The 20,869-nt window shown below is 58.2% G+C and overlaps 2 protein-coding genes across 3 annotated transcripts; one reads left to right on the forward strand and one right to left on the reverse strand.

Moving 5' to 3' along the window:
* Window positions 1-115: 115 nt before the first annotated feature.
* On the reverse strand, window positions 116-15,606 carry XAB2 (XPA binding protein 2). Of its 2 annotated transcripts, XM_032776753.2 has the most exons (19): window positions 15,396-15,606; window positions 14,401-14,549; window positions 13,813-13,936; window positions 12,862-13,059; window positions 11,734-11,868; window positions 11,128-11,292; window positions 8,987-9,131; window positions 8,004-8,155; window positions 5,800-5,919; window positions 5,243-5,374; window positions 4,524-4,655; window positions 4,172-4,285; window positions 3,674-3,836; window positions 3,056-3,246; window positions 2,452-2,574; window positions 1,652-1,823; window positions 1,434-1,560; window positions 892-1,007; window positions 116-725 (listed from the first exon to the last, which is right to left on the reverse strand). In XM_032776753.2, exons 1-19 carry the CDS (start codon window positions 15,453-15,455, stop codon window positions 664-666), a joined length of 2,580 nt encoding a protein of 859 aa, XP_032632644.1. In that variant the 5' UTR covers window positions 15,456-15,606; the 3' UTR covers window positions 116-663. The 2 variants fall into 2 exon arrangements, with proteins under 2 accessions (XP_032632644.1, XP_032632645.1); XM_032776754.2 differs by lacking the exon at window positions 12,862-13,059 and having other exon boundaries at window positions 15,396-15,519.
* Window positions 15,607-15,754: 148 nt separating this feature from the next.
* On the forward strand, window positions 15,755-19,850 carry PET100 (PET100 cytochrome c oxidase chaperone). Its single transcript, XM_032776755.2, has 4 exons — window positions 15,755-15,862; window positions 17,243-17,329; window positions 17,770-17,802; window positions 18,734-19,850. The coding sequence occupies exons 1-4, from the start codon at window positions 15,836-15,838 to the stop codon at window positions 18,809-18,811; spliced, it is 225 nt and encodes a 74-aa protein (XP_032632646.1). The 5' UTR covers window positions 15,755-15,835; the 3' UTR covers window positions 18,812-19,850.
* The last annotated feature ends 1,019 nt before the right edge of the window (window positions 19,851-20,869 follow it).

Below are 20,869 nucleotides of genomic sequence, written 5' to 3' on the forward strand. Positions count from 1 at the left end.
TGAACTGTCACCATGTCCCTGCCCAGCAGGGAGGTGGGGAGGAGGAGGAGAGACAACGACTTCCGAGAGCTGTTCCCAAGCCCCTGCCCCACTCCCTGAGCACTGAGAGCCCAGCTGGGGTTAAAAAAAGAAACCTTTATAGTAAGACACCCTGCCTCAGACACAACAGTCCTGGGGGGTGGGGCGCGGTGGTGGCTGCCTATGCCTCAGCCATGGCAGCAGTGGGGGAAGAGCACCAAGCACAGCGTTTACCCCACTCACGAGCTGGTGGAGACCAGATGGAGGGGGCAGATTAGCCCCAGCTACTACAGCAGGGTCCAGCCCCAGGGGCTCTGCCTGCTCCCTCCTCACTTAACAAACCTGGCTCCCAAAGTGCTTCATGGGGGAGGGGTGGGCAGGCTGGCTCCACACGCTCCTGCCAATGGCCCTGAGCAGGGTCCTCTCCCTGCACAGCAGAGGGCAGCCCTGCCCTGCCCTACCCCACCCCCTCCCTGCTAGGAGCCAGGGAGCCCAGAACTCGGGCAGCAGTGTGCCCCGGGGTGGGGGACGGGGAGCAGCTCCAGGCCAGCACAGGCCCAGGAATCTCCAAGTCCAGACCCCTCTGCCTACACTCCAGGAGGGGAGCAGGATCCATGATGCCCACTGGCTGCCCCCAGTTCCAGCTCAGTCGGTCTTCAGCCCCCCGAACACAGCTGAGGGGACACACTGCTGCTCCAGCTGCACCTCTGCAGGGAGAAGGGAAGGGTGGGTCAGTGGTGAGCCAGCACCCAGGGGCACCCACCTATGGCCAGGAGCCAGACCCTGCCCATCTCCCATCCTCAGCTTGAGGGGCAGGACGTATCCAGCTACACTAGGCCCCTCCCCCAGCCACAGCTGTGCACCCCTCCTTACCATCAGGCTCATTCTCCTCACTCTCATCCCCCTCTTCCTCCTCCTCCTCAATGTCGATCTCGTCAGGGTTCGCCTGCCTGGAGAGTGCGGCCAGCTCACTGCGTGACGCATCGCTCCTGCCAACATACCGGGGGAGAGGGAGTGAGGAAGGGGCTGGGCACCAGGGAGGCCTCCCTACACCAGCTGCTCCAGAAACAGTCTTAGGCCCCCACTGTCCCCACCCCCAACCATCCACAGCTCCCCACATGACTTTAGGCCTAGGACAGGCTCCCCCACAGTGTGCGGGGGGCTATGGCTGGCTGTGCCGGGGGTGCCAGCCCCGGGCAGCGCCAAGCAGCAAGGGGGGTTGAGGGTTACGGGCTCAGCTGGTGAGAAGCTCTCAGCCCAGGGCTGCACTGGCACACTAGGCCCTGGGCAAGGGGCACATCAGAGCCATTGCTGGCTATAAGGCAGCGGAGCTGAGTCCCAGCATGCAGTAGGGCTGGCTGCCCAGATGCGTGATGGCATGTGTAGTCACCACAAGCTGCCCTATGCACACAGACCTGACAAAGAGGATCTTCTCCTTGGCCCGGGGTTTGTCCCGCTCTGCCTCAGCTGCCAGCTGCTCTGCCCGCTGCTCTAGCAGCTTCATGTCGTCCATGCCACTTTGCCCCGGCGCCAGGTCTGACACTGAAACCAAACAGCAGAGTGAATGCCAGGGACCCCTCTGGGGGGGATACAGGTGCCCGCAAGGCTCCCACCATATGCAGGGGTTGCTTACCGGTGCCCGTGGCATTGCTGGAGACTTTGAGCATCTGCGAGGCCATGAAGTTGACCTGGGTGTTGTAGGTGGCCTGGACACTGCGTTTGATGCGCAGCATCTCCCGGATCGTGTCTTCATTCCCGTGCCGGATCTCAAAATCCTTCCACGTCTGCCAGAAGGAGCCTGTGGTCTAGGGGGATAGGGGTGGACAACAGGAGTGAGCCTTGCTGTGCCCCAAGGCCTGCCCTCTCCTCTCTTCTCCATCCCCATGGCCTGGCCTACCAATCCCCTCACCCCAGTATCTGCTACCAGACCACTTCCACCCAGCTCAGAGACCATCTCCCCCAGGGCTCAGGCTGTTACTGGAGATGGGGACAGGAGGATGGGCCACCCCTGGGGCACTAAACCACCTAAACACCATCCCTCTGGCTCCATGGTCTGCAAGACTCTCCCCCAGTGTGGGGGGGCCCCACTTGAGTTCTGGGCTTGTGGGAGGCCCAGCACCACTGCATCCCCACCATAGCCAGGGGGAGGGGGCGCAGGGTGGGCTCCCTGGGTCACTGTAGTGCCAATGGGGGAGTGGGGGTGTCAAGGGTTGAGCCCTCCACTGCTCCAGGAGTGAGGGTGGCCCTGGTCCGTCTCCCAGCCTCCTCCTGGGCAACTCACCCCTCTAGCAGGGCCCAAAGCCCAACTGGCTGGGCAGAGTAGCAGTGAAACCAAGCCTGGGGATGGTAGTGTCAGGGACCAGACTGTAGGGCACAATCCCACCCCCAGGGCCAGGCTTGCTCTGCCAGCCCACGTTTGCCCGGGGCCCTTACCCGGGGGTCACAGATCTGTGAGCAGTAGGAGTAGATGGCCCGGGCCCGGTCGATCTCGCCCAGCTTGCATTCCATGTCGGCAAAGCGCTGGCACATCTCGCGGGCGTGCTCGTCTGACAGCACCTAGGAGAGAGTGCCCTGAATCCAACCAGCCCCACCTCCACCGCACGCTGGTGGGGGATGGACGGACAGCATGCGCCCCTGGGTGGGGGGAGTCAGGATGCCATGCAGTGTGCTCCCTGCAGGCTGGGGCTCAGGACAGCCTTGGGCTGCAGAGTGCCAGGGGTGTTTGGGGCTTGGCCCAGTGCTGTCTGTGCCCATCTCTGCTGCCCGAGTGCCCCTGCTACAAGAAGGCAGTGCTACCCTCCAGTGCCAGGACCTCAGCCAGCCCATGCCTCTCTCTGCCTGCTGGATGGGTCTAGGGTTCCTCAGCACTGGCCCATGGGACGTGGGTGCAGGAGGCTGGGAGGGGTTTCTGCTACTGAATGGCAGGAAGGGGCCTAGGACAGCCCAGTGCACTGGCACACAGGGGTGGGGGCACTGTTCTAGGCCCATGTGTGAGGGGGGAGAGGGAAAGCTCCACCAGCCCTGCCCCCCATCTCACCTCAATGGCCTTCTCATAGATGCTGCGGGTGTGGGTGACTCCGTAGATCTCCGCCGCCCGCTTGATGTAGATGTTGTACATCTCGTACTGCTCTGAGGGTTGCACGGCCCGCGTGGCCCGCTCATACACCGCCATGGCATGCCGCGCCAGCCCGAACTCCTCCTCCAGCTTGGCATACAACAGGTAAATGGCTGTGGGGACAGGGTGAGTCAGGGGCCGGCTGGCACAGGGATGCCAGGCCACAGGGTGGGTTTCTGATTTTGATTCCAAGTCATAGCACCACTGGGGCAATGGCAAAGCTGGCTGGCAGGGAGGGCAGAGGCAAAGCCGGGTGGTGGGGGGGCTGCATACAGGGGCACTGGCCCTGCCACTGCCCAGGGTTCTCAGGTCCTCTTTGCCACACAGCAGTCTGTGCCCGAGTCCACATGGAGCCACAGTGCCCAGTGGGGCTGGGCTCCCCACTTCAGTATCCCATCCGCCAGGGCTCCCCTCGGCTTGGAGACAGGACTGGACACCAGTCTGGGTGGAATCCTGGCCAGACACCGCCACATGGCAGCTGATGCCAGGATGCCCTCATATCGGGGAGCCAGGAAACACCCTCTCATCCCCCCCACATACTCTTGGCATATTTCTGGGGGCAGCCATCCAGCGCCTGCTCGAAGAGGTCGCGGGCGCGCTCCAGCTTCTTGCCGCCATAGCGGTCGATGAACTTGGTCAGGTAGGTGTTCCAAATGTCATACACGTTGGGCCAGCGGAACAGAGAGATGCCCCTCTCATAGGCCTGCCAAGGGAGGAGTGAGAGCATGGCTGCCCGGGTCCCCCTGGAGCGCTCACGCGTGGCAGCAGTTGGGGGCACTCCATGACACCCCTGGGAGCAATCGTGCCCCCCCATCCCTCCCAAGATCTGCACATTAATCCTTTAATTCCCACGGTGCCACCTCTGAGCCCTTCTGACCCAGCCAGATCTGCAGCCCCTCCCCCCCGGGCAAACACCTGCCAACCAGGGGCTTTCTGCTGGCCCTGCCCACTAGTATCTCCCCCCCACGCCAACTGTGCTTCTCGGAGCCCAGCTAAGTCCCACCCTCCCTCGCTCTTAACAACGGAGCTCCCCTGCACCTTGAAGCTCTCCTCGAAGTAGGTGTGCTCCTCCAGGAAGAGGGCGTAGTTGATGATGATCTGGGGCGTGGCGATGCGCAGGTCCAGGATGCGGTCGTACACCGCCTTGGTGGACTAGGAGAGAAGACCAGGCGGGCAGCAGTATTAGGTGGATTATGGTAGAGACTGGCATGCTGCAGGGATCCAGGTGACCCAGCAGGATGGGCAGGGGTGGGTGCAGGTTGAGCCTGGTGCCATCCTCAGTGGAGTCCACCCCTTCTCAAGCCCAGTCCCTCTGCCAGAAAGCAGCTACGGCCTGACTCCGTGACCCCCGTCTCGGGACCTGGCCCCTGAGAAGGGTGCCTATCCTCACCTTGAAGGTGCCCAGGCTCTCTTCCAGGTCAGCCAGCATGGACCAGACCTTGAGGGACTTGTACACACGGTTCTGGACGGGCTCCGAGGCATCGAAGTACTCGGCTTTCTTGGCTGGGATGGCCGTGGCTTTCTGTGGGGCGAGAGAGGAGGGTGCTCAGTGGGGCAGCGAATCCTGTGCCCAGGATTTCACTGCCAGCAGCACGGAGTCAGCAGGGCGATTCAGGGACCCATGACATCTCCTGGCAGGCGCCACAGAGGCAGCTTCTCGCCATCACTCCCTGTGTCCTCAGGGAAGCATGGCCCACATTCGAACCACTAGACTGCCTGCCCCTTCCACAGCTGGAAGCGGAACCCAGGAGTCCTGGTTCCTGCCCCCACCAGCCCTCATTCTAACCATTAGACCCCCAAACCCCACTCAATGCTGGGAGCAGAGCCCAGGAGTCCTGGTTCTTGCTCCCCTCCCCCCGTCCCCATTCTAACCATTAGACCTCCACATCCCTTCCAAAGCTGGGAGCAGAACCCAGGAGTCCTGGTTCCTGCCCCTCTCCGAGCTGGGAGTGGAACCGTGGAGTCCGGGCCTTAACCTCAAGATGTTCCTTGCTCCTCTACCCACCTAGGACTCTCCAGCAGCCAGAGGGATGGTTGCCTGGTGCTTGCCCTCGTATCCCACATTGCTGCTCCCATAACCCCCCCCATGCCCAGCAGGGCTGGGCTCACCCGGAGGATGCGCAGGGCCTGGTCATAGTTCTCATGGCGCAGCTCCATCTCCCCGTACTCGCACCACATGCAGGCCAGGTCGTCCACCTGCTTGAAGTTCACCTTGGTGGCTTTCTCAAAGATGGTCCTGGCCTGGGCAAGGGGAGGAAGGCAGAATCAGAGGCAGCACAAGCTGCCCCACCCCAGCCTCAGGCCAGCCCGCTCCCCTGAGCTATGGCAGGAGCTCGGCCCATTCTCTCCCCTAGGCTCCGTCAGGGGCCCAGACAGAGCACCCAGCCAGGCGGAATCCCTCCCTCACAGACCTCTCTGTCCTGGCCCCCCAGGGTAGGCATTAATGCGGGCTCTGCGCAGACTCTCTCTCCAGGTGCTTGGGCAATGCTCCTGCCCAGTTTAATCCTCACTAGCAGCCACTGCTGGGAACATGAGCCCTGCTTGGGCGACGCCCCAGGATGAGGGTCCTACCACCCTGCCCCCTGCGATGAGTCCCCTAGGCCAGGACATGGAGAGGGGGCAGCTTCTCTTGGCCTTTCTCACTCCATGCCCCCAGCAACACTCACATCCTCGATCTGCCCATTATCCTCGTAGAACTTGGCGAAGGAGACCCAGAGTGTGTGTGTCTTGCCGGTGGCCTTGAAGGGGTCCACGGTCTGCACGGCCTCTGTGTAGGTGTTGATGATCTGTGTGGGCAGGTCGGTGCCAGTGTTAGACCAAGTGGGAGAAGGGAACGCTCTGCTGAAGGCCTTTGCCAACAGAGCTGCTACAGCAGGGCCCACGCAACCCATCCACCTGCCCCAGAGGGGCACTCTCTAGGGGTGAGGGCAGAGTTCGGTTTCCCTTGACTCCTCACTGGGGCAAGTGAGTCTCCCTGGTGATCTCATTGAACCCAGTGATGAGGAAATGGACTGAAATCTGCCCACACTGCACAGTCATGCAATGGGAGCAGCTTTCAGTCATTCCCAGCCTGGACTGGAACCTGGGCCCTATGCCCTGGGCTTGAGCCTGGATCAGAACCACCAACACAGCCCCTCACCCTCATCCCCTGCCCCTGTAGCTATTCCCTGTGCCCCAGCCATTCTAATGCTCTGGACACATCCCCAAAGACAAGTCCTTGCTGCCCCACTCCTTGCGCAGCCACTTACACTCACTGCCAGATGGGATGAAGTGGGAATAATTTGTGAGTCCTACTCCTGCCTCAGTTTCCCAGTGAGTGGAAAGAGCCTGGTTGCTCTCAGGGCAGGCTAGGAGATGGCTGGAGGTGATGCCTAGCTGCTGGGGCCTTATTCCCCATGGCAGTGGAACATCTGAGAAGTCAATGGGAACTCCAAATTCCAGGCCATTGACACCTAGCACCCAAGGACCCAGAGAGGGACTTCCCCACCTCTCCTTAGGGAAGCTGAACAGCAGCCCCCCAGCTGGAGATCAAAGGGCTGCCAAGGTCTGAAGTGGGGGACTAGGGCTGGCTGCTGGAAGGAGTCAGGGGCTCTTGCTTGGGGTTGACCACGGAGGCCTGATGGAGGGTCAGACAAAGCCTGAACAAAGGGGATCGCTCCAGCTTGGCTGGGCTGAGCAGGAGGGTCTGTGCTTTAACCTCAGGGCTCTGGGCTGACTATGGACAAGGGTGACTGATAACCCTGACTGGTCTGACAATCCTGCATGAGCGTCACAGCCAATGCTGGGTGAGGTCATGAATCCCCCATGGGGTCTGTCCCCATGGGACTCGCTGAATGGAGCTCACGGGGTGATGCCAGGGTGCGGAAGACCCAAAGGCCCAGGCTCCAGAGGTGATGAAGCCATGGGGCTCACCCTGGAGGAAACATGACAGCCTGAGGGGGCGTGGCACATGGGACGGCTCCTCCAAGGGACTGTTCCAAAGCTGGGGCCGTAGCACTGATCCTGTGAATCCACTGGGCTCAGGCTGGGGTGAACAGGCAGAGTGAGGGAGACGTGCACAGCTGGGAAATGCACTGACCCTGCTTGGTGCAGGAGGGCCGAGGGCAGTGCCAGTTGCACAGCCTACCTCTGTGTAGCACACCAGCCCTGCACCCCTGACTACAGCGCCCTCTAGGCCAGCCCAGCACACTGCATAGCCAGCAACTCTCATCCCCGCGGCTTCCCAAGGACGCAGCGACCACCCCCGCCTTAGAGACAGGGAAACCAAGGTACAGAACAACGGTGCCACTTGCCAGAGCGAACAGTGAGTGCATGGCAGTACAGGGAACTCGGGTGTCCTGACTCACCCAAACCACCTACCAGCCTCTGCCTAGGGCTATTTCCCAAGCAAATCCCACCAGAGGGCTCAGCCATACCAGGCTGGGCTTTTCAGAGCTCAGCAGACCACATACTTGGTGTCTCAGCCGCTCCCTGAGCCATGAACTCATACCACGCCATGCTGTACAATCCTGCACCCCAAGCCCATCACACTACAGCGTGCATCAGCCTCGTGCAGCACTGATTAGCAGGGGAAATCTGTCCCACCCCAGAGATGGCCACATCTCAGCTCCAGGCACAGGATCCCTGTAAAGCCAGCCTCTTCCCTCTACCCCAGAGGCAGCTGCATCTCAGCACCAGATGAGGGGTCCCTGTATAAAAAGCCCCCACGTTCCCCACACCCTAGAGGCAGCTGCACCTCTGCCCATCTTCCAATTCCCCCAGGATGCCATGGGAGCCGGGGTGGGGAGGTCACCAGGATGACAAGGCAGAGACAAGGCATGAGTGTGTGGCCCCTGCATGCTCCCCGGGGGGATGAGCTGGCCCGCCCTACCTCTCGGGGTTTGCCCTCGTAGAGCTTCACACGCTTGTGCCACTCGTGGACATTGTGGGGGTTCTGGCGCAGCAGCACACTGTTGAGCAGCAGGGGGCGCCGTGTGATCAGCTGCTCGAAGCGAGCCAGGCGCAGCTCCAGGTCTACATCATCTGTAGTAGGGAGAGGCATAGGCAGATTAGCCACTGCCCCTGTGTCCCCGCCGGGCCTGCAGCAGGGGGGCGACAAGCTGATACACCACCAGATGCTAGACACCCCAGCTCTCCCCCTCACCAAGAACCCCCGGCCTCCAAGGACAACTCAGCAGGGTCCTCCCAGCCCACAGTGGGCTACGAACCAACCACCCAGCACCCTGCCCTGCCTGTGACCTGCCTCAGACCCAGCATGCCATGGGCCACCAGCCCTGGATCGGACCCGGAGTACAGGGGCCCTGCAGCCCTCCAAGCCAGGGGTGGGGGAGCAGACGGCGGAGGGGAGGGGAAGGTGTTTAATAGCTCCCGTTTCTATCCCCTCGCTCAGGCAGGAAGCAAGGCGCATGCGCCTCCAGCCTCAGACCACAGGAAACGCCAAGGTGAAGGACTAGTTATCCCTGTCTTACACATGAGGAACAGAAGCACAGAGATGTGACTCTACGAGTCCTGAGTCCCAGCACTCCGCCCCCCACCATTTAACGCTCCCCACTCCCCTCCCAGAGCTGAGACTAGAACCCAGGAGTCCTGACTCCCAGCTCTACCCACTGGGCCCAGCAGGGTCTTACTATCCTCCAACCCCTCTAAGAGGTCATTTGTGTTTCCCATAAAGAGCAATCAGCTGCCAGAGTCTGGAGGCCAAATGCAGCCCTGGTGTAAGTGGTATAACTGCAGAACTCAGTATTACCCTCTTACCCCCTAGGGCACACTTGGGGCTCTGCCTCCTTGGGCTGGCCAATCCCTGCTGGGGAGCACTGCATGTTACCCACAGGCAGGGCTCAGCCCCCCACTCACCCTCCTCCTCTTGCCCCAGCTCAGAGGTGGTCTCCATCTTGGCTGCAATCATGCTCTCCTCAAACTGGGCATAGCTGTCAAACACCTGGGTGAAATCCCGCACCGTCATCACCGTCTGGATGGCCTCCTCGTACACATCCCGGGCCTGAGACACACGGCACCGTGAGCAGGGCCACAGGCTCCCTGCCCCACAAAGGGGCCCCCAAGCCAGCTCCCAGGAGAGAAAGGGGACCTATGGCCCCTCCACCCTGATAACCCTCCAAAGGGCCCTTGCCCGCCTGCATCTCAGTGCTATCTATGGGGTGGAGTATGGGGAGCAGTTTATACAGGGATCCCCCGCCTGGGGGTGAGGTGTGAGGGCTGTTTGGTCCTTGCCTGGTACTGAGATGTGGCTGCTTCTGGGGTGGGGTGAAGAAACCGTTTGTACCAGAGAAAGAGCATGGAGCACTGGGCCTGGTGCAAAACGTAAGGCCTGAACCAGAGGCTGTGAACCAAAGTCAGGCCACGTATTAAAGTAAATGCTCACAAGGTGACTGTTCAGTATATGAAGTCGGCAAAGCCGTTGCTAGTGGAGGCCCTAGATATTGACACAAAATATATTTTAGAAGGCCAGTGCAAATACACAGAAATGTAGCATACAAATCAGATGGTTTGACAAAAATCAATCAATAAGAATGTTTTGTCCAAAATACCAGGAACAACAGGTGGTAATAAACAGATGTCATAAAATGTGTCAGGTGCTGTGGAAGTTGTTTATCCCAGTTGTTTGTCTATAAATGTCAGGGGACCTCGCCGTAACCCTTGGTGCGGCCAACGGGACAGCTGAAATTCCCGCTACTGACTGAGCTGCTCCTTCCCTGGGCACTCATGGGTTAGTCTACCTGTAGCTCCTATGGGATGCTAGAGCTGTTGCCCTTAAGGCACAAACCTGGTCAAGCGCCTTTGAATCAGCAGGCTGCACTGCCTGCTAGGACTGGTAACACTGGAGCTCCAAGAACAAAAGCACTGAGCAAGAGTAACAGCTTAGCAGTAACATTCCCCTCTTCCACCCTGTTTAATAGGCCCATGGCAACACCACACAAAGCGAGATGATTCAGTGCTTTGGCGCTAGGAGACTTAGAAATACTGCCTAGTCAGAGGAGACACTAACTAACTTTGGGGGAATGCAGAGAGTCAGCTGGACCATGCTGGATTGGACCTGGACTACTGGGGTTAATATCCTCACTGCTGAGAAACACATCATAGACTCATCAGTGACCACGTAGTGTTCTGTGCGCTGTTTAGCCCGTCATATTCCACCCCAGAGGCAGGCACACTCCAGTACCAGGGCAGTGATTCCTCCAAAGATGTGCTTTGGGCTCCTGCCGGATGAGACTGGCTAGACAAACAGGAGCTACCCCAATGCCTGAGTGAGCAGGGAAGCCCAGCTGCTTTCCACATTGGGGTGGTGAACTCAGACACCCTGCATCCCTGCTTGGCTGGACAATTCCCCACCATCCCTCTGCAGCCAGGGAAGCTCCGTGGGGGGCGGGAGAGAGGGGCTGTGAGGAGTTCCCCCAAACTGCTTCCCTTTCCCTCCTCCTCCCTCAGACTGCTCTGGTCTTTGCAATAACCTCCCAGCCTTCCCCCAGCACCTCCCTCCCAGTTCCTCATGCCCCCTCCCCCCATTTCAGGATCCAGTTCAATCACCACCCACTTTGCTTCAAAACCCCTCTTAGATTCAGCTCAACCATCCCTGGCTCCCTTAACCTCTCCTACATGAAACATCCGGCACCAGCTTCTGTGCAGCCCTTATGGCTGCTGCTGGGGAGACAGCCTTCTCCCATGCAGCTCCTAGATCCAACCCTCAGGTGGAGGCTTCCTTCCTCTCTCTCCCACTCCACCACATCTGGTTTCTCTGTCCCCTCATTGCATGATTCACTAACCCTTTGGGGGCCCATGCTGCACCCAGTCATGCAACCTCCTGGGTTGTTACTTCCCCGAGACCTTTACCCCCTGTGCCCACCAGATTAAACACCAGCTGCCCCTCGCAATAGGAAAGCCTTTGTCAGCAGCTAGTACCACTCACAGAGCAGTCTGCATGGAACAGAGCCCGTCCCTATAAGCTCCCAGTGCTGGCCTCGCCCACCCCCCAAAGGTACCTTCTCAAAGTGCCCGCTGCGGATGTAGTAGTCGGCCAGGGAGCACCAGAGCTTGCCCAGCTGGTCGGTGAAGCGGGTCAGGCCTCCGCGAATGATGGCCCCAACATTGAGGGACTTCACCTTGTCAGGGTTCTGGGAGATGAGGTCACATAGCTCATGCCACAGCTGGAGGGGAGACAAGACATCAGGCAGCAGGGCAAGGCTACACAGGCCACTCTGCACCCACCAGGGGCTCCCAGGCCCAGGGGCCCATCTAGCCCATCCCCCAGGACTACTATATCCATGTGGGAGCACACACCATGATGGCTACTCCAGTTCCTGCCCTGGGCTTGGTTTGCACAAAATTAGCCCATCCCCTCCACTTCCTAACACCCTGGGCCCAGGCTCCAGGCTGAGGTCTGGCGCCTAGCCCCTATTCACTCCTGCTGCCCCACCTGGCACATTCCAGGATGTGACAGACCCTGCTTTGGTGGACTAGCAAAGAGGCTGGGGCATAAGCCATCCTTAAAGGGAGGGGGCAAGAGGAGCTATGAGCAATGCGGTGGGTGACTGGCACAGCTGCCCCCTCAGGAAGGAAGCCTCGCCCTGGCAGCATGGGCACCTCACCTGGTAGTTGGATTTCCCCTCCTTTGAGACGAACCTCTCGTCATTGACCACGGTGGCAAGGCGGAGGGCAGCCTCATCCAGCCGGTCAATAGAGCGCAGGTATTCAATGTACTCCTCGGCATTCTCGGGGCTCAGCTGCAGCACACACCATAGGGATGAGCACAGAATATCAGGGTTGCAAGGGACGTCAGGAAGTCATCTAGTCCAACCCCCTGCTCAAAGCAGGACCAATCCACAACTAAATCATCCCAGTCAGGGAACTGGGTTCCCAAAAAGTTCATGGAGGACAGGTTCATTGGTGGCTATTAGCCAAGATGGTCCGGGACGCAACCCCATGCTCGTGATGACCCTAAACCATGAGCTACCAGGAGCCGGGAGTGGTAGACCATGGTAGATCACTCCATGATTGCCCTGTTCTGTACACTCCCCCAGCGCGCGCTAGCTCAGGCCACTGTCGGAGATGGGATACTAGGTTAGTTGTAGCTAGGCCTGGCCACTCTAGTAGCCTTATGACTAAAGGCAACCCAGCATCCCCTGCCCCTCACAAGGTCCTAGCCCTAGAGCAGGGAGAGCTGGCACAGACACCAATGTCACCATTACGCAGATATAAGAACGGCATTTCCAGTGATGTCCATGTGGCAGCTAAATGGGAACCCTCCCCCCCATGCTTTTGCAGGTTAACACTGCCCCCCTCTGCACACCCCCCACCTCCAAGCACTTTGCAGTTCACTAGCCCCTCTCTGTGAAGGGAAACTGAGGCACAGAGAGGTGAAGTAATTTGCCTGAGGTCCCACAGCTAGGTGGGGCAGGGATAAGCAGAAGAACAGTGCAGAAGTTTGGGTGCTAACCTGGGATCAGGAGACAGGTTCAATTCCCTACTCTGGCTCAGCCTCCCTGCATAACCCTAGGCAGGGTCACTTAGCCATCCCCTCCAATCCGTTTGCCTCCACTGCAATGCACCCTGCAGCTGTGGGCGGGGTTAGGGCTGGATTTTGACCCTATGAGAAGCAGAAGCTCCAAGGCCTTTGTTCCAATGTTGCAGATCCACTGTGCAGAGACAGGCAAACCCAGAGAAGACTGTTCAAAGGGGAGCAGCTCAGCAAAGATCAGGGAGGCTGGTGCCCTTACCTTCAGGTATCTGCGGTAGACTCGCACAGCTGTCTCGGGCAGGGGGTACAAGCGCACAAACTTCAGGTAGAGGGGCCAGATGCGATGGTGCTGTGTGATGGGCAGCGCCCGGAGTGCCCGGTCAAAGGTCCTGCGTGTGCGGGTGATCCGGCACTGGTCCATGAGGAACTGGCAGTAATCTAGCCAGATCCGAGGCATCTGCCAGTTCAAGAGGTAGGATTGCTTACTAGAGCAGGACCACGGGGAGGGCCCAACTCCTCCCATCAGGGTTATACTGCCATGCTATGGTACTGCTGTCCCTAAAGACAAAACCCCTTCTCCCTAAGGAGAGAAGCCAGGTCCCCAACACTTAGGTATCTCACCTGGTATTTGGATTTCCCCTCCTGTTTGTTTCATTCTAGCCAGAGCAATGAGCAGACAAGGCCCTGGGGGTGAATCCTCAAGAGAACCCTACAGAGCCTTGTGCCTTGAAATTGCTGGTTCCAACCCAGCCCGAGGCCAGAAGTGACTGACAGCCACCAGTGGAGTTACATAAAATAAGCTTGCTGGGTCCAAGGCAGCTTCCTGCTAGCCCCCAGCCCCCAGCTCATTAGCAAGCTGAGCCCAATGATACCTGGTCAGTGCTGACGCACGCTGGCTAGTGATGGCATGGGGGAGGTGGCCCTGCAGCTGCCCAGGCTATGCCCATTCTGGAGACACATGGGACTCAGAGCAGGCAGGCAGGGGTTTAAAGTGTGGGAGGAGTTCATGGTTGGTGATGAGGTCCAGGACACAAGGGGTCCATGGTTGGTGATCTACAAGGGCGGCCAGAGCCTGGGGCAGGGACTGTCCATGACTGGGGTCAGGGCTATGCAGAAAGCATCCAACAACCCTGCCCTCACCAGGAAGCCTTCATCTACCATCATCAAGCCCAGTGGCTTTGCCGCTCATCCATTCTGGGCCTCCCCATACCTTGTGCATGAAGACGAGGGCACGTTCATGGCAGTTGTTCACCTCCTCATAGCCAGGGTCAGTCACACACCTGTTCTTCACCTGCTTCCGGCGCTGCTTAAGGTAGTTGTACCACAACTTGTAACTGCAAACACCATGGAGTTGTCACTATCAGAGATTTCTGTAGCCTGTGCTCCTGTCCTGGCCCTCACATAGCCTCCTGCTGGGAGGGGCTAGGCATGTGGTAGCCGGGAGCTGCCCATATCCAGCGCATCTGCACTTCTCTGCAGTGCTTCCCACATGAGATCACAGCAGTTGTGCGTTCCTAAAGGGTATGTCTACAACTGTGATCAGAGGTGTGACTGTAGAATACGTCAACAGAGAAGCTACCTTCAATCTAGTGAGCTTGAATAAAAGCAGCACAGACACAGCAGCACGGGCTGTACAAGTGAGCCCGCAAGCCTGGGTATGTACTTGAGTGACTAGCTTCATTACCATTGTTACTGAGCTTGCTATCTCGGGCGTGTCAACACATGCTGCTGTCACACCTCTTACTGCAACACAGACATGCCCAAAGAGTTCTCTATGTCTTCGCTCCCAGCTACATACCTGCCTGGCAGCTCCTTGAGGGCTCTCTCGTAGATCAGGTTCAGCACATGCCGGGGGGCATTCTGCTTGAACTCAATGTAGCGGATCCAGCACTTGACAGAAAAGGGGTTGCGCAGGATTTCTTCCTCATACTGCAGATCCTCCTCCTCCTACATGGGGTGTAGGGGGAAAAAGGGGTTAGAGGCAGAGCCCAGGCCTCTCCTTTATGGCCAGAAACCTCTAGGCACTAGCAGCACCACTTCCAAAACTCAGAGCCCATTTAGTAGGGAAACCATCAAGGGAATCCAAACTTTTAAAACTCATTTTCCTCTGTTTATTACAACCTGTTTCCTTATTCGGTGTTTACTTCCTCCATGCTGGTAGCCTGTTTTGTTAACATGGGGCTGGGGATGTCAACATACCGGTTTATTATTGTAGGGTTGCCTAGAAGGGCCAGGACTTTGCAAATGTTGTTTTGTCACTACAGGGTTGCACAGGAAAGCTAGGGCTGTACCTGTACACTGGTTGTTACTGCAGAGTTGCTGAGAACTGCACACACACTAGCTTGGGATCAGCGGGTACAATCAATACCAGACGCTGAGCTGAGCTGTGGAAGGCCGACCCTTGCACCACAGCTCCATGGCTGAGACCTGGCCGAGGAACCATGGCACAAGAGTTGCTCCAGCACCTGCCAATGACAGGCACGAACACCTGAGGGGCTCTTAGTTTTCTAGGGCCCAACTTTGCAAACCCAGAGCTCTGTCCGGATGTGACGGATCGAACCCACCTCGCACAGCGGGAGGCGGACAAGCGGCCCCAGGCTGGCAGGGGGCAGGTCTGAGTCTGTGGGAGGAGGGGCGCTCTGGGTCCGTGGGCAGGAAACGGGCGGGGCTCCCTGGGGGCAGCGAGGGGCTGAGTCAGAGGGAACCCAAGGGCCGGGCGAGCCCAGGCCGAGAGGGAGGGGGGCGCTGTCGGCTACGGTGGCCTGAGAGGACATGACACGGCCGGGCACTCACGAAGAACAGCTCCGGCTTCCCCTCGCCGGCGGCCACCGGCGTCTCCTCCAGCTCCGGCATCGCGGCTACGCCAGGCCCAGCGCCCCGCACACACACACACCGACAGGCCGCGGCGCGCGGCGATGACGTAAACTGCGCGGCGCGCTCTCTCTGTGTCGGGGGGGGGGGCTGCCATCTCGCGGGAAAACCGCTTATTGGCTAAGAGGGCCGCACTTCCGGTGAAGCTCCACCTTCAAGGGCTAGTTCCTCGCAGACGCCATCTTTACTCCGGCACTCGGAGCGGGTCCCTCCTTACCGAGCTCTTCACCAATGACCGAAGCTGATGCTGCTCCTTGGCCAATGAGCACCGCGTTTGTTGCGGTGTCGGAGAGCGGAAGCTAGCGGCCGCTGAGGCCTTGCGAGAGGGAGGGCGGAAGAGTGGCTGGGGTGTAGAAGACAGGATGGGGGTGAAGTTGGAAGTGTTTCGGGTCAGTGGCAGAAACGGAACCTGGGAGGTGTGGAGAGGCTGAGGGAGGGGGGCTGCTCCAGTGGTAGTAGAGGCAGAGAAGCCCTGTAGGGAACATGATGGGGCAAGTGGGAGTGGGGGTGGTCGAGGGTTGGGGGCGGGGCTCTTTGGTGCTTGGCTGGGGTGTCCTGGTACCAGGGTGTCATGGAAAGACCTGATTAGCTGGAGCCGAGGGGCCAGCACTGAGAGCCTCTGGAGGGAAGGCGAGCCTAGGGCTGGCTGCTTGCCCCTGTTGCTGCGGCAGGGTACGGAGGAGGTTAAAAAATTAAAATGGAAAATCCTCACTAGGGGGCATCTCAGAGAAGCAGCAGACAGGCCTGCGGGGCAGAGCAAATACCCCAGGCTGCCAGCCTCAATCTCTGGCAGCTCAGTGGCAGCCTTGAAGATGGGGCAGCCCATTAGTAGAGTGGCAGGATCCAGCATGGCCTGAGACACTGGGTAGCTCAACAGGAGGGTGGAGGAATTCTTCCCCACCCCACTTCTTTTCCCTAGGGATGGCGTACCTTTGAGGTAGGAGAGGAATGGGACTCCACCATCATGGCCCTGAGGATTGGGTGGCATTGCAGTGGGTTAGCTTGGTGGCAGCAGGTTTACGGGGGCTCCCCCATGCTCTCTCAATTTGCTACATTTTCAGCTCATAAAATTTTAAGGCACTGTTCATCAAGTGTATAAAATGTCTCCATAAAAAAAACATATAGCCAGGTCCTTCCTCCTAAGGACAAAATGCTTTGGCAATAGCCTTGCAAAATGCTGTTGGTCCAGACATGTTTGAGGATCATCTGAGCAGATGTCTAAGCTATCATTAGTTATTGCATGGACTCAGAGGAAAAGAAGAGAGTTTAAAAGAAAAGACTCATGCACACACAGTTCCTGGACCAAGAGATTTTAATGTGGCTTGATCAAAGCTAAGGTGCGGTCTGCACTTACAACTTACACTGGCATAGCTATGTCAGTCAGGGATGTGAAAAAAAAACCACAGCCCCTAGTGACAGAACTATGCTAACAAACTCCCCAATGTAGAGGCTGCTTTGTTGATGGAAGAGCGCCTCTATCAGCAGAGCTAATGTAGTCTGGGGAGCTGGTGTTCCAATACCAGCAGAAAAAGTCCTGTTGCTTTATGTTCCGTCTACGCTTGGAGCTATGCTGCCCTAGAGTCTGTAGTGTGGACATAGCTGAAGTGAAGCTGCACTGAGTTCATCACTGCCATGTGCTTTGCAGGAGCTTTGCTTAATTGGGCTGTGTAGTACCTGGGATTTCACGCAAGGCCTTCCTTGTTTAAGCTCAATTCAGTGTTCCCCTTAATTTGGGCCACATGTTCCCCCTTTCCTTTCTTCCTCTGCAGATGGTTCTGTATTTGTCCTTCCCTGTTGCCATGTTCTGGATCTCCAACCAAGCAGAGTACTTTGAAGAATATGTCATCAAAAGGAAGGTGAGCATGGTGTTCTGCTCTGGGAGGGGAGTGCAAGCTAGTGATTCATGCAGGTACTGTGGGAGGAGGACTTGCAGGTTGTTTCCGGCTCTAGGAAGGTAGTGTGGGCTAGTAGTTAAAACAACAGGAGAGTACAGTCAGAGCTCATGGGGAGGAGTTGGAGGTGATGTCTGTAGAGGGCATTTCCTAGAGCTGACCAAACAGCTGCACTGGCTACATTTGTCATGCCCTGCTCCTTCCCTTCTGAGAGGCGAGAGACCTGCCTAGGAGCTGTTGCTAAGTGGGATGGAGATGACAGACATCCCAGCAGGGTCTGTTGAATCCATTTCTCCTTTTCATCTGTGCCAGTAATGGCACTAGGTCCCCTGCTAGGTAAGACTGGCCCTGGCACCCCTCCTAGCTGGTAATCCTTACAGGTGCCTGCATTTCTGTTTCCACAGAGGGAGATCTACCCACCTGATGATGACCACCAGGTGAGTGTACTGCCCCCCATGAACCTTGCTGAGGACATATCCCAGCTGTGGAGGCCCCTGCTGAGTCCCTCCCCCACGTGACATCAGCTATCCTGCTCGCTGCAGGTCATTGGGGTTAACAGCCATTGGGGGGTCTACACCCCTAGGTAATGTGCAGCCATGTGCCATCACCTGCAAGGCCTTGCTGGGATAGATTGTCTCTGGCAGAGCAGAAGAATAGAGCTCTCCTCCCCATTACCTTCAGAGCATCATCTGGCAAAGCCCCAGCTGCTTCAGCCCTTCCCCAGCTGTGGTGTGCAACCAGGAAGTTATCTGGTGTCTTCAGGTGCTCTGTAGCTGTCCCAGTCTGCACCCATCCCAGGACTCAGCTGGGGTTTGAAGAAGCAGCTTGTCCAGCCCCTGGAGGTTTGGGATGAATATGAGAGGCTCTGTGTGCAGGGGGGCGGCTCTAGGGATTTTGCCGCCCCAAGCACGCCAGGCAGGCTGCCTCCGGCGGTTTGCCTGCGAAGGTCCACCAAAGCCGCGGGACCAGCAGACCCTCCGCAGGCAAACCGCCGGAGACAGCCTGCCTGCCACCCCCGTGGCACCAGCAGAGTGTCCCCCGCGGCTTGCCGCCCCAAGCACGCGCTTGGTGTGCTGGGGCCTGGAGCTGCTGCTGTCTGTGTGTCCTTCCTTCCCCACCAGTAAGAGAGAAACGCTAACCTGGTGAGTTACAGGCTCCGTTAGCTGCAGCAGCATCAGGGCTGATTTCCTGAGTCACCCTCTAACCATTAGAGGGTAGCAGGATCTCTCACGCCTCCACCAGCTGTGCATCTGGCTCTAAGGAGACCCGATAGGGAGATGGTACCCATGGGGCTGTGGTATGGGGGCATGAAGCAGGTGAACGGTAATGCTTACTGACCCTGACCCTTCTCATCTGTCTGTGCCTCAGAGGAAGGAGCTGGAAGATTTCAAGGAAAGGATGCGGAAGAAGCATGAAGAGCGGCTCCTGCGTGCTGCTCAGCAGTGACAACACTTCATGCCCCCCGAGCTGGATTGAGGACACTCCCCCACCCCCCTAACACCTTTACACAGCTCCAGGGGAGGGAGGATGCAAGTGACCTGCAAGTCACCACCAAGGGGCTGTCGGGGATGCACTGGCACGGCTTCAGTCACCTGCCCTCCTTGGAGAACTCCAGGCATGTGGGGCAAAGGGAGCTGCAGATATGATGCAGGGGGGTTAACAGCAAATAGAGTAACCCGCTGTCTACTCTCTCAGGGTGGTGGTGGGCTTTGCACTGCTCATTAATTAATCCTCAGCCTTTCTGGGTGAGAGGGGAAGAGGCTCAAAGGGAAACTAACTTGAGCAAGTCCCTTCCCTTTGCTATGCCTGAGTTTCCCCTCCTGTAAGAGAGGGCGATGAGGCTGAGTTAAGAGTAAAGTGCTTTGAGCTGCTCGGCTAGGAGATGCCAGGGAAAGGTGCAGTGTTGCGTGAGCAGTGCAGGGGTTTGGGGCCAGTGTCAGGCACACAAGCTTGGTACCGAGAAGATGGGTTTCACCTTGTGGTGTTTTGAATTGGTAGCGAGGGAGGCAGGAAGATGGAGCCCTTGCACCGCCTGGCAGCACTCCAGGAGAGGATGGTGGGGGCCTGGGCCAGCAGGATTATGGAGCCTCTGGAGAGAGAGATGGGCCGACCCTCTGGAGAGCACAGTGCATTCCCGCTCCAGGAACAAGCCCCTGGGATTACCCCGGTGCTGTCTGACTCCACGGTCCCCTTCCACTAGGACTAGGCTGGGCTATGTGGCTTTTCTGGTCTCTGCTGTGTGTTGTCACACATCCTGCTCAGACACAGCATTTGTGAGGAGGTGAAACCATGCTCCACTGAGACTGCTAAGTCTGACCGGCTCCCTTGACTTTGTCTGGTTGGGGCAGAATGTGTGGAAAAATCTTGCAGTAAATGTATCCCACCCTCCCCTGGAGGCACGTCCTCTGCGTGTCTGTGTCCTGGCCTAGCCAAGCTCTTGCTTGAACCGACTAATAAAATCCTTTACCATAAGGTCATGTGCTGACCCCCTTTGCCTCTGGGCTGTTCTCTTTTGGCCTGCTCTCTGGGTTGGAGGCAAGTCCCCTGGTGCAGCATCTTCCCCCTCACCTTCCTGTCTTCTAGGGGCTGAAGCCTCTCACTCTTGCAGAATTTCTCCAGTATTAGATGCTCAAAGGTCCCATTGGGCTGGGTTATCTCCGATGCGATGTGGTCCATGGCTTTGGCCTGAGTGGTTGTATATGTGCTGAATGGTGGGGCTTGCAGGAGCCTTCCTGTGTGTGTGCTCTCACCGCTCTGCACTGCAATTAGCGACTGACCAGCTGTTTGGATGTGGACAAGTCACTTGACTTTGGGCTCCAGGAACAGCAGCTGCTCTCCCCATGGGAACAGAGCAGATCCAAGGCAGGGCAATCTGCCTGAGCCTGCACGCAGCACTGCATAGTTCCATTGTTTGTGACAGACCTTTGAAACATGGGTGGGAGAAGGTCCCCAGGTTAGGGAACTGTCTTTGCTTTATCCAAGGAAACCCCATTCTGGTCTGGCCATGCTATAAATGTCACTTCCCTTTTCTCGCTCATGTTCCCTAGCAGCCTGCCAAATTAGTCACTGAATGTGAATGTTCCAAAGAGCCGGGGTCATGCTGCACTGCCGTGGGACCACCTGGGCACAGCTGTAGCAGTGTGCAGTGAGGGCAGTGGCGGATTAACTAATTTGGCGCCCCTAGGCCCTCAAAAAAATGCTGCCCCCCCCCCCCCCCCCCGCTCATCTCTGCTCCCCTGTGGTAAGCCTGGAGGGAGGGCGGGAGAAGAGTTGTGATGTGCTCGGGAGATGGCAGTGGTGGAGTGGAGGTGAGCTGGGGCAGGGAGCGGTTCCCTGTCCGTCCCCCCCTACCCCCGAGTCACTCCCCATGCCGCCGGCCCCAGCTCACCTTTGCTCCGCCTCCTCCGATCGTGCCGCTACGCTCTTCTCCCTCCCTCCCTCCCAGCGCTTTTGCACAGCGAGCCTGGGAGGGAGGGGGGAGAAGGGGAATTGGGATGCACTTGG

This window comes from Chelonoidis abingdonii, chromosome 26, assembly GCF_003597395.2.
Source record: "Chelonoidis abingdonii isolate Lonesome George chromosome 26, CheloAbing_2.0, whole genome shotgun sequence".
Taxonomy (NCBI): Eukaryota; Metazoa; Chordata; order Testudines; family Testudinidae; genus Chelonoidis; species Chelonoidis abingdonii.